The following is a 13529-nucleotide window of genomic DNA, read 5'->3' as shown; positions in this document are numbered from 1 at the left end:
GTTTTCATATTTTCTTCACTGCCATATTCCAAGGGTGTGACACAATGGTCACTCATTTTTATTGTGTGAATAACTAACTCTTGGAAATAAGAAAATGTGTTTTACTAGCTCTTTAGATAATGGTGTGCGTTTATTTTGACTGATCCATTAAACAGTCCAATAGCGCACACAACAAGAGACAATCTTGAGTCTCCATGAGAATAAAGGACGCATGTCTCCAAATCCATTGCCTCTCTTTTTTAATTATCATCCTGTTGACATTAATATAATTTTAGTTGAGTTTTAAAATACTCTATTAGCACAGATCAACCCATGCACATTTAAAAGCTAGTGATTTCTCAGAAATAAATAAGTGCCCTCGAAGGACACTAGAAAAATAGTTCTGCCCTCCTTAGGATGTTTTATAAATTTAAAGTTTAAATATCAAGTTACCATGTTTTCAATTTAGAGTTTTGGTTTTATAATGGATTAAACACATTTTTCCATTCTTTATTAACAACTGGCTCCTCAAATCAAACATTTGACATGATCATTAACTCAAAATGAATTTCAATGAAGGAAATTTATCTAATAGAGTATACTGAGTGATGAAGACAAGCCCTAGGTGAAAGTATTCTAGAATTTACAGATACAGAATGAAATTAGGAACTCAATAAAACTATCTTAGAGTTTTAAAGTAGAAAAAGACTTAGTAGGACCTAAAGGTAGAAGTGAATAAATGCATATAAGTCATCTAAAGGGTACATATGGAAAGCTGAATTGGTAGCTATGAATGTTGGATATGTGAGAAAAAGGAAGCATATACCTAGATTAAGAGAGATATAGTGGTTAAAAGTGAAAAGTGTTGTGGAGAGTAATTTAACAGTAAGAGTAATACGGACTTAATGCTCTAGGAGCTAGAAATATAATTTTTTGCAAAGGGATAAAGTATGAAAATAAATGACATGTTAAGAAGATATATTTAGTCTGTATCTGTTTCAACTATTTTTTATTTTATTTTGTTTGGGAACACATCTATGTATGCTCAGGGGTTGCTCCCAGTCTAGAGCTCAGTCTGGGGTCATTCCCAGGGATGCTTGGGGAACCTTGCCTGGATTGAAATCTAATTTGAGCTTCCTGTAGGTAAAGCATGCGCTCAAGTATATTCCAGGCAACTTTTTTCAAATTCAAAACAACCTAAAATATAACTAAAACAATATCTTGTCTTTCTATGGACTTACATTGGATGATAGCATGTTCTGAATATTTATATCTACTGTTCATTATTTGTTATATCCCAGAAAAATTATGAACCTTTTCTTTTTTAAGCTCAGGGAACTTTATTTATTTTGTTATAACAATGCCCTTAACAAACATAACATTATATGTTTCCCCACTATATAACATTACATGCATGATGAACCTTTATATATAAAATCTTATTTAATCAACAGGAAATAGCACGATCCTGTGATGTAGGTATAATATAATATCTATTTTAAAGATGAGAGATTAATTACATTGGTAAAAGTCAGGTAGGTCACAAACTGAAGAGCAAAAATTTGACCCTGACCCATTTGACTTAACTCTAGTTAGTATAGTAGTTGCCACATAGTTAATGTGCAATAAATACCTGTTGAATAAATGAGTGAACAAATATGTCAACCTCTTCTGTGGATGAACTTACCACTTGGCTTTAATGGCTTTATGATTCTTGATAACCTCACGTCTATCTTAAGAGTAAAAGATTTGAGTCACAAAGGGAAGAGTTTACACAGTAAAATCTCTGTTAATTGTGATTTGGAAGAAATAAGAATTTTCTCAGAAAGCATATAATATATATTGCACATACAAATAAATGTGTGCTTCTGTGTGTACAGAGAGTTTGGAGACCTCTGACATCTATGGTCACATGCTTATGCAGACCTACACAAGCAGCATACGTGCTTTGACTCTCATGCTTTCTTTTGTTTTCTTAACCCTCCTGAGAGGGTGTAAATAATAGAATGTCAGATATAGAAGGGACCTTAGCAATTACCTAATCAGATAGCCTCACATAAATGCAGAAATTGAGGCACTAGAAGGAAAGTAAATTGCAAAGGTCACACAAGGAATTAGAGAAGATTAGGAATCTCAGTTTCCTGACTCACAGGTTTGTTTTACGCTGAACTGTCACCATTTACCATCTCAATTTTATAGATGGGGTAACTAAAGCATCCTAAGAATGTTGATGGTCAAGCTCCTGCTACTTGTCCATTGAAGCAGGACTTGAAATCAGATCTCTCTTATTTTAAATATGAGGCTGAGTTTCATCCAAGTGCTTCTGTCTGGATGTCCTAAAGGAAAGAAAATCCCTTTATTCAAATAGTGTAGAAATGTCCAGAAGGAAGACCCCTTCCTATAAATAGTGGACTGAGGATAATTGACAGAAGGCTTTGTTTTCCTCACCAAATCTACAACATCTAGCACAAAGGAAGGCACTCAATATGTATTAGCTGAATATATGACATATTAAAGGCAGAAAGGAAAAGTAGGCTGGGTAATGGTTCCCCAATGGATGATGGATGGATAATCATTATTAGTGCTAAAAAAGTGGGAATGAATGTAGAAAAGATTCAGAGAAGCCCTTAAACAAAGAAAAGGCTCTGTCTCTCTACTGATTCAAACGGCAATCACTCAGTAATAGCTGAGTGGCTTCGTAGGACACGATTGACAGAGATATTTAAATAAGGCCTCCTTAAAATTGTTACTCTCTACCCCACCCCCATTCCCCTTTAAATTCTGTTTCAGTCATTACCCAGGGACCGGATACAGAGATTCCTATGGGGAGTTCTAATGGGTCGATTCAATTTCAACTGGATGACGCCACTTAGCCAAGCATTAAGAGCTACAGCTCCGGGAAAGCAAACGACACAGAGAGAGGGAGAGAAATTATAACAAGGAGCAATAAATCCTTCCCCTCCCATCCTCCCCTATAACCCATTCACAAGACCTACAGAAAGCATCTACATTCACAAAACAGCCAGCAAGCTGAGCTGAACACACTGCAATCTTATCCCCCTCTACAGCCCCTTCCCCCCTTTCTGCCGATTATAAACCAACACACCCTGAGCTATATAAATAATCAGACACTAGCTGTATCTATTGCTCTGTTGAGATACCCTGTGTCTACAACTGCAGTTTCTGCTGCTTTGGTTCATCTGTCAGATTGGAGAAGACAGAGGCGGAGGTGGAGGCGGAGGAAAAAGAAGAAGGGGGAGGAGGTGAAGGAGGAAAAAACGGGAGGAGGGAAGGGGGAGGGGAAGATGAGGGGAAGAAAAACGCTGGAGCAGGCGGTGGGGGGAAGGGGGAGGAGGAGGAGGAGAAGAGGGAGGAGAAAGAGGCGGAGGCGGTGGAGGGGGAGGAGAAATAGGGGAAGAAGGAGGAGAATGAAGAGGTGGAGGAGGAGAAAGAGGAGGAGGAGGAGGTGAACAACTTACCCTGCTGAGCTTTGGGGAATACGCGCATCAAGATTTAGATCTGCAGGTAAAATCTACACAAAATATCTGCCACTACAGGTCTGACTCTCCTCCCCCTACCACTGTTTTTTTTTCCCTTTCCGTTTTCTCTGCTGTGTCAGAAAGACCAAGACAGAACTATCTCTGTTTCTGGCCCCACTGCCAGTGAAGGAGTTTTCATTCAGACTTTCCGAGCAGAGGTAAAGAAACCTAAAGACTCCGGAGAAGAAGAGGTCCTTTGAGCCAGAAGGAGCATTAGTTCTGCTTTTCTCAGCATGGATCAACCCTTTCCTCAAGGTAAGCCATAAAGATTTTCTCTTAAAGACCTTAGAATTCTTTCTATGCTATGCAAAGATTGCCATTCATTTCAGCCATCCTATGCTGTGTGTGTGTGTGCGTGTGTGTATCTGCGTGTGTATATCTGCGTGTGTGTATGTGCGCACTTGGGCTTGTGTTGTGAGTGTGCGCGCGTGGGCGCACAGAAGCGCAAGCATGTGGGTAAAATAAAATGCATATCGTTTAAATATGATTTAAATGATTCCGTTTTTACAGAGAACAATCCATATTTGAAATTTAGAAATCAAAATAGAACTTCAAAATAACCCTTTGGTAACCAAATGTCAATTTTAATTATTTCTAGCCCATTGACCTTTCAATGCGTTTTGGTGCTTGCCTAAACCCCATATAACACAGCCTAATCGCCAAAGCTGAGGACGTAGAGAGAGCTGGTGCTGAGGCCAGTCTGGCTGCCCAGCAGGCATCCTGTCAGCGTGGGGCTAGTTTGCGATTGGTTCCCAAGTCTGGGCTGTGCATCGTTCAGATTTCATCACATCACCTTGCCCTGGGTAGAAATGGCGCAAGCTGACAAGGCATAACCCCCTACTTACATTGAGTCAGAGCAATGATTTAGAAATCTCTGGAAACATGCCGGGTGTGTGTGCATATGTCTCTGTGTGGCCTATGGACATTTTGTAAAAAGTGAGAACCGGTGATCAAATTTTGTTAGCAGTAGGAATTTGATAGGACTAGAGCCATGGTTTCTATTCCCCTCCACTCCTAATTGCATTTATAGCTGATCTCTGCCTGCTGCAGACCAACTTGGATGGATAGAAAACATATCTTTAACTCTGAAATGGAAAGCCTATATTGCAGTGGAAGCTGTTGCGTTTTATTTTATTTATTTATTTTTTTGGAATTAATACCTCCTTGTAATATAATGTGCTATCACATGAACTTAGCTATACCAGGTGTTAAATCATGTTACCAACAAGTCAGCTGCATACTCACCTACGTAAGGCAGAGGCTAGCAGTTCAGCCACAGGACTCATTAGTCTTGTTCCTAGTACTTCTAAGCAAACAGCTACAAAGACTCTATTGTAACATTTTATACCTTTTGCTCTTTTGTGTTGATTTTAGATTTCTCTAGCTGTGAAACAGTGTAGTGACCTGAGTAACTTGGATTTGGAGGCATTTTATTTAGAGTTGTGTAATGAGTAAAGCTAGAACCTAAAATGAAATGTTATTAATTCTGTGACTTTTGAGATAGACAAATGCTACCAACAATCCCAGAGTGAAAAAAAAATTTATAGGATTAGGGCAAAGGGCTTTAAAAAAAACCTTTATTTCCCTCTCATTCTGCAGATGAAGAAACTGAGTCTAGTAATGGAAGTCACTTGCCTCTGTCACGTGGTAAAGTAAAACTAAACTTAGGACTAGAAATTTTTTGTCTCTTTTAAAAGGATTGTAGGGTTAAAGAAAGATTCTCACTTCTTAAATGAACAACTGGCATTTCTTCAGAGTTACAAGTGTGTGTATTCATCTGATAACACAGATTTCCTTGTATTGGTCACCACTGAAACACATATCTTTAATAATGCAAGGTCTTAAAACTGCAAGACTCCCTGGTTTGAAATAAACTGCTGTGAGTCTTAATGAAACGGTGAAAGGAATGAATAGGACTAGGGTAGCAAAGTGACAAGTTAAGAGTTAAATGTGGCGAGAACCTGGCAGCTCAGGCAAGATGTATGCGGTAGGAGGGAGGCCCAGTCAGTGGCTGAGAGGTTAGTAATGTAAACTATATACAACTTGGTATTTGTAAGGGGGGAGTGCTTTGATAGAGATGCAAATGCTTTTGCACAGAGAGGGATTTTTAGAGAGCAGACTTTGGAACAGTAGAACTAAGAAAACATATAAAGCCATAGCAGAAATTCCCCCTGTGTTTGCTTTCAGTTATTCTGAGAATGAGTGTATATAACAGTAGAGCACAGAAAAAAAGCAACACACTCCAGAGCCATTACATAGTAAGGTACAAAACAGCATTGAACCCCAGGGAATGGGAGAAAACAGAAGCCAGGCTCTCTTTCTTCTCTTCCCCCCTCTTGTTTGAAATAAAAATTGAATCATATTGTATTAGAAAGGATTGGTCACAGAAATCAGAACTCTCTTTGTTTGTGAGTATAAAATGGTTTTAGATAGGAAATTTTAATTTTTTTCTCAACAAGGTAGATTTCAGGTTTCAGAGAGAACCACATTTTTCGTTCATGAACAAACATTAGCATTTCTTGAGCGGATTTAACGTTCTCATCCCTAAATTGGCAAAAGAAAAGAAATGTCTGTTTAGGTTGAACATGGCAAATTTTCAGGCTACAGAAAAACTGTTAAGAAAGCTCTGAGCACCTGGCCAGAGGGACTGAGATGGGAGTGGGTCTACAATGCATCATTCATTACTGCAGAGGCTCTACGTGACAGAAATCACCAGAACCCGTCTCTGTGCAGCCAAGACTTGTAATCACCTTGACTCCTATTTAATAATAGGTGATACCGATATTCTCTCTCTCAATCAAATGTGGAATTTAACAGCAGTGCCGTTTCTTTACTGTTGCTGCTCATAATGAATGGCCCTTTAATGGGTGGATTTCTGAATCATAAACATGCATGCAGTAGTAATTTTTCATCTAGTCGGTGGGCTGCAGCAGTTTTTCTTTCTCAGTTTTCCCCCTCCTAACTTCCCATACAGTATCTATTTCAGTTCATCCTGTTAGACAGATCGTATTCAGCGTGTCCAGAATGGCAAACAATTTATTGTCATTCAATCCTATTTTATCCTACTCGGCACCCCTGATTTTACCCAGGTCCTACTGCCCACCATATTGCAGAACTTCCACAGTCCACTTCAATAAAATATTTTATGGGAAGAAGCCTACTAAATTCATCCTGCCAAGTCCTTTACCCTGTACTTATAAGAAAGATAGTAGTAGCTTTTTATCATCCCATACAGTTAGAAAACCAGAGTTTCCTTTAATCATCCAAGCAAATACTCCAACTCCTCAATTCTGCAGAAACCAATATGCAAATAGAGTTTCTTCACCTAAAAACCATATGCCCTTCTGCTGTCCAGAGGGTAACCCCTTTGAACATGATTCTGAGTCACTTATAATGACCTAGATTCCTCCAAGCTTAGCTTTCAACCTTCTGTGCCTGTCCTGAGATATACAGTGATAGCCCTGGAATCCCACATATTTATCTGCTATAAATTTGAGATCTTTTAAGCTTTCCTTCTAGTCACTTATTCTTGAACTTTCCAATACTTCAAATCTAGTTCCCTTTAGCCTAAAATGCATCCAGTATTCATGTTATTGTTCTTACAATAAAAAGAACTTGAAAGACCTCACACTTTCTCCTTCTGATCATCAATCATCATTAAATCCGTTTCTCATAAATTTCTCAAGACTTTCATATCTAAAGCTCCTGCATCTCCTTACTATGGATGTCATCTGAATAATGTGTCGTTGGTTATACAAATAAAAACTACCTGCCCATTACCTGATAAGACTATAAATATTAATAAAGATATAGCAGTGGTATGGGTATGAGTTCAAGGGGATTGTGAATCTAAGTAAATGAAAGAGACATGTACATTTTGGTCTTAAACACCCAAATAAAAAGAGCATGTTACCCATTTTTCCCTCAAAAATTGAAGATGTAGGTGTGGATACAGATAATTTCTAGGTTAATTTATGTAGATATATAATTGTAGATAATGTGGAGCAGAGTGTCTCAGAATCACTTAGTCACCCCTATAGTCAATATAGACAGTGAAACTGAGGCCCAAGGAAAGCAAATTATTTGAAAAAGTTCATATAGATATTTGAGTTCTAGAATCTTCAATGTTTAAATGTATTTTGAGCTACTGTTTTAAATAAATAACACATATCAGCTAGCCCAAAAGTGAAATGATAGTTGCACTAGTTCTTTTATATGAAATGGCAAAAATTATTTTTAACAAATTAAATTTGCAAAAACACCAGAAAAATGCACATTAAAAATAGCAGGTTTGCATGTGGATGTAGCCTTGAAGGCAATGAATCTGGTCATATTATTATCCACTTGTTTCATAAATTGCTTCCTGATTATTCTAGTTATTGAGCTTTGGGTACATTTCATTGTTGTATTTGCTTGCTTATTGAAACCTAATCAAGCAGTATCGTCTCTCTCTTGTTCATTTCTATTACTCATTCAAGCTTTCCATCTCATACAGTGGTGTGAGTAATCGATCTATTTTGAGGAGACTGAAATCTGATGTATTTCAAATATATGCTTTATTCATGCTAACGCTTCCTTAGCCCTAATGCCAGAATGACTTTTGTATTTCAACTTAGGTTCCTAGTTTGCATCTTTCTGATTTTTTGGTATTCCAAGTATCATAGTAATCTGCTGCATCTAAAATATTTTCCTCGTGACCACTATTATCAGTACTAGGGTTGATCTAACCAGGAAATGACCATTCAACTCTTCCTGACTGTGGTATACAATTATATGCTATTTAGATACTCATTTTGTCTTAAATCTGGTATAAAAATATTCCTGCTCTTAAGATAAACAATTTATTGTATAATGTAAAGATAGGAAAAATACTCTAAGCAGATTATGTCCAATAAATCCCATCAGTATAGACTCTACTTTGGGTGGCAATAAATGCAGTTACAGAGGATATTTGACATAATTGAGGCTTTATCTCTTATGGGTCACCCAGCCCCAGCATTACTCCCACATACACAACAGTTTGATTCTGGAGCCACATTGCTATTTAGAAAGACTTACCCTCTCAATAAATTAAAACAGCCTGTAACATAAGAAGTGCAAGATGATAGTTTTGGCTTCCTCACACACTTGAGAGTCCTTTTTCAAAAATTATTCTACAGATAACCCAATTTCTACCCTTTGTGTCTCTGCCATTGCTGCATCTTGCTTACTTGCTTATATTCATTGAATAAAGCAATGTCTTTTGTCATCAGTTGTTATCACAAATGCCACCGAAAGGAAACTTTTGGTTAATGCTGTATACAACCTCTAACAGAAGACTTTTGAGTCTTTCTCTGATACATCAACATTGCTTCGGAAAATGACCTGTGCATTTGAAATTAGATTCCTTTTTAATTAGAATTCTAGAAAGGCCTAGATTTCACTATTAGCAAACATTTGAATGAGCTAACTGCTCCAGTGACCCTAGTCATGTGATAGAATACAAAAGGAATCAATGATCTGATCTTTGCTCCCGGACTGATTTACAGACTGAATGGAATGACTGAACTTGCCTGTCAAGAAGTCAGTGAGGTCAAGTAGAGAATAAGGGTGGAACGTAGATACGACTACATAAAGTAGATTGAAAGTATCAGTGGTCATAGGCTCCAAGCTTTGTTGGTTCCTCACAAAGTACTCAAGCCTGTGTTTTTTTTTTTCATTTATTGTGTCTGTTCTTTCTCTTATAGAATTTTCTGATGTGCCCTAAGGTCCATTCAACTACAAGGGCTCTTGACCACCGTAAGTGCCACCCTGACCCAAAACCACTCAGATATCAAGAATCAAGGCAAAATGGATGCTGCAGTGACCGAAGATTTTCAACAAATTCTGCCTATTGAACAGCTGCGCTCTACTCATGCTAGCAATGATTATGTGGAGCGGCCTCCAGCCCCCTGTAAACAGGCCGTCTCCAGCCCGTCCCTTATTGTGCAAACCCACAAATCTGATTGGTCTCTGGCTACCATGCCTACTGCTCTCCCCCGCAGTCTCAGCCAGTGCCATCAATTGCAGCCCTTGCCTCAGCATCTGAGCCAGTCTAGCATTGCCAGCTCAATGTCCCATAGCACCACTGCCTCTGATCAAAGGCTCTTGGCCAGCATTACGCCCTCATCTTCAGGCCAGTCCATCATCAGAACCCAGCCTGGAGCAGGGGCCCACCCAAAGGCTGATGGTGCTCTGAAGGGAGAAGCTGAGCAATCTGCAGTGCACCCTAATGAGCACCTCTTCATCTGCGAGGAATGTGGGCGCTGTAAATGTGTCCTCTGCACAGCAGCTCGCCCTCTCCCCTCCTGCTGGCTGTGCAACCAGCGTTGCCTTTGCTCTGCTGAGAGCCTCCTCGATTATGGCACCTGTCTCTGCTGCGTTAAGGGCCTCTTCTACCACTGCTCCACTGATGATGAAGACAACTGCGCTGATGAGCCCTGCTCCTGTGGGCCTAGCTCTTGCTTCGTCCGCTGGGCAGCCATGAGCCTCATCTCCCTCTTCCTACCCTGCCTGTGCTGCTACCTGCCTACCCGTGGATGCCTCCATCTGTGCCAGCGGGGCTACGACAGCCTCAGGCGCCCAGGCTGCCGCTGTAAGAGGCACACCAACACTGTGTGCAGAAAAATCTCTTCTGGCAGTGCGCCTTTCCCCAAGGCCCAGGAAAAGTCTGTATGACCTTCCCATGAAATGGATCCAGAGCTTTCTCCTTCTAGCCCCCATCAGTAAGCTTCACCTTTGAAAGGGGGAGTATAGAGAAGGAGTAAAGTAGCCAAAGTTAGGGTTTCACCAATTTTGTTCCTGCAGTATCAAGGGAATGGCTGAGTACATCCTAGTGGGAGATGCCTTGTTCTTTTTCACAGTATCTAGCCCACTCCCCTGTAACCTTTTTTCCTCCCTGCCACCTCAGCCCTCATGACTGTCAAGGCAAATTCAGGTGATACTTAGGCATGAGATTTGGACACTGAGGACTGACAGAGCCAGCAACGTGGAGGTTTAGGGGCTCCCCAGTGAAATGCCTCTCGATGCAGGCTCTGAGAGTCACTCTGCTTTCCACAGTGCCTTTGGAAGCTTTCTTCTAAGATGGTTTTCATTGGTTCACGTGGAAGAACATTCGCTATTGCAGGGAATTTGACCCCTTATCCCTGTTATCTACCCTTCTTTTCCTGAGTCTTCTCTTTCCCTCTTTCCTCTTTGTTCTTTGCTTGATTTTGTAATGCTTGCCCTTGAATCCTCACCCTATTTCTACTTTTACTGTGTTTTCTTTCGTTTTATCTTCCCACTTACTTCTTCTCACTTCCTCTCCTGAACAAATCCTTTGCCTGTATTTCTATCGTGTTTGATCAAGCTTTGTTTCTCTTCTTGTCCCTGTTTCTATAAGATGTCCAAAAGTGCTGTTTTTCCATAGGTGTCGCCTTTAACACAAAACTTTGCTATGCTCTATACTATTTACCAATTTTATTAAGGGAAGTGGAATACTGAAATGAACTGATCACTAGCAATAGTCTGTATCCTGATGTGTGTGTGCACTCAGAACCACACTTACTCGTTTGTGAGTGTATGAGGCAAAGTTATCTTATATTTCCAGGTTGAATTAGTTGGAGTTTTACTCATTTTCCCAGTAATCTACATAGTACTGGCAGGTTCCACTAGCATGCTGAGTAGGATAGTAACTTTGTATGTCTGACCCAAGTGCCAAAGGCAGACGTGCTTTATAGCTAAATGAACAAAGCAAAGGATATTACAGAGGTCTGTTCACTCTTAGAAGCTAACTGCCCTGAGACTGCATGGCTCAGGCCTTAATAATGGATGTAAAAGTCATAAAACTTTAGAGCTGGAAGGAATCCTGACTGTTAATCTAGTTCAATGTCCTTATTTTAACAGATGGGAAAACTGAGGCCTGGAGATAGGAAAGGATTTGCCCAAGGCCACACACTGAGTTAATAGCAGAGTTGGGACTGGAATACAGGTCTTCTGATTCCTGTTTCAGTATTTACCCTGCACCACATTAAGTTATGGGACTTTTTTCCTAGGACTCTATTAGCAGTGAAAGAAAGCCATTCCTGTTCAATTTCTCTTCAGGAACCATGCCAAGTTAGTGTGGTGGTCTTTATACTGTGCATGGTGGGTAGCTAATTAACTATCAGATGTTGAGGCTGCCCCCACCCCCGTGGATATCACCTTTGGCTCTGTCACCTTGTAGAAGCTCAAGTATGGAAAAGAAACGCTTAAGGAAGCCCTAACCAAGCTGTATCTTCGCCATTGCACCTACTCTTTGCTGCATATACACTGTGCTTGCTACTGGCTTTGTCTACAGTGGCAGTTGCCTAAGAACCTAAATTTCAACAACAGTGAAAAACTGAGATCAAAGATGTATAATGCAAAGAACTGACTTTTCTTTTAAAAATATAAATAAACACCAAGAGCCTGGGCTGTGAATCTCCTCCAATGGAAAAGGCTACAGTGGTAAAGGCAGGCTCCTAAAGACTGCTGCTAAAAGACACAAGAATTAGATCCAGTTCCTCTCTGTAAGTGGATCCTACATTCACTTAAGGGATCCAGAGATTGAAAGCACTTGCTTGGAATCAAAGTGCTCTGACTTAGTTTCAGACTTCCAGACTCGAACTCTATGTATCATCTCTTAAAAGTGTGCATGGATGTATATTGCAGGGTGGAGAGGGGGGGAGAAATATAGTCACACCCAGGGGGAGGAAGAAGGTACACCCATGTCCTTTTGTTGGATATATACTATAGAAATATGTGCCACTCAGTCTTTGTTGGTTCTGAATCTTCCTGCAGTGTATTGACATTTGGGCTGCACACAGCCCCACAACTTCACCTACACCTCCTCTTCTAGAGTTGCTTTGCTCTATTTTTGTATATATAAATATGTTATGATGATTATTCATAATGTTAATTATATTGCTGCAAATGGTGCCATATATAAGGTTTGGCTTCTTGGAACATTTATAAACCCAGACCAATACCTGTAACCTCTTATGTTGCTTTCAGATCCTTCCATTTTAAGTAACTTTTCTTTGAATCTCGCAAGTTTGCCTGATTGAACTTTGAACTTACCTATCCCTAAAAGCTGCACCCAGTTCTCTGGACCAAGCTGGATGGTGATGAGTAGCAACACACACTTCTCCCTGCTTCTGCCTGAAATTTGCTTATAGCTGACTTATATAGAGATTTTATGACACTAGTGCATTGAAGCTAAAGTTATTCTATAGATGTTTGCTTATTAGTTTCAGGACCCAAAATAACAGTTTCCTCCTCCTTGCTATCTCCTTGATATCCCAATCCTGCAGTCCTTACTCAGGCAAATTGTACACTGCCAGAAGGGCCCTGGGCTCTGCCATATACCCAGAGAAGCTCTTCTCAGTGTATTTCTAAATGGCCTTACACTTGGTAGAAGAAACTGAAGGGTTACTCAACTGCAGTTGCAATCTGCAATCTGCTGCTGAGTCAGAGCTTTCACTTGTGTTCAAGTTGGCCTGATATGGACTGCATCTGGTTTACGTATAGATGGGTCCTGTTGGGGTATGCGCACCAATGTGTCAGTGTGTGTGCATATGTATCCCTTCTGTGAGGTATACATATATATGTATATCCAGATACATATATATGTATACATATATGTATGTAAATATATATTCACACATCTCTATATATTTTAATGTATTGCACATGTATATTTAAAATATATACGAAAGAACTCTAAATCCTGCAGAGAGGCTCTGTTTTCATTATTTTTCTACTTTGTGTTACGTACTATATAAACAGAAATATTTAGAGGGTGTTTCCTGCTTAGCATTTTTTGGTAGTTAAGTCATCGGTTACCCCCTAACTCTTCTGCTTTTTACATATTGGTCCCTTGATAGATTTCATATGACTTTAGCCAAGAGTTTTCCTGTGGTTCCAGCCCATCTTCCGTCACCACTGTAGCTATAATGAATATAGCAAACATTTAGGTAATGCTTACTATGTGCT

General features: G+C 39.7%; 1 protein-coding gene across 2 annotated transcripts in view; it reads left to right on the top strand.

Moving 5' to 3' along the window:
* SPRY3 (sprouty RTK signaling antagonist 3) overlaps positions 1-13268 on the top strand; it is a 152748-nt gene extending 139480 nt beyond the window's left edge. The window contains exons 2-3 of one of the 2 annotated variants that reach the window (XM_056128853.1): positions 3603-3773; positions 9245-13268. In XM_056128853.1, coding sequence (XP_055984828.1) covers positions 9348-10214 — 867 coding nt within the window. In that variant the 5' untranslated portion in view covers positions 3603-3773; positions 9245-9347 and the 3' untranslated portion in view covers positions 10215-13268. Of the gene's footprint in view, positions 1-3419; positions 3774-9244 lie in introns of those variants that run through there. The other variant, XM_056128852.1, reaches the window with a different exon arrangement.
* The last annotated feature ends 261 nt before the right edge of the window (positions 13269-13529 follow it).

This window comes from Sorex fumeus, unplaced genomic scaffold, assembly GCF_029834395.1.
Source record: "Sorex fumeus unplaced genomic scaffold, SorFum_2.1 ptg000070l, whole genome shotgun sequence".
Taxonomy (NCBI): Eukaryota; Metazoa; Chordata; class Mammalia; order Eulipotyphla; family Soricidae; genus Sorex; species Sorex fumeus.
Note: the sequence above shows the minus strand (reverse complement) of the source record. Positions and strands in the feature narration are given on the sequence as shown.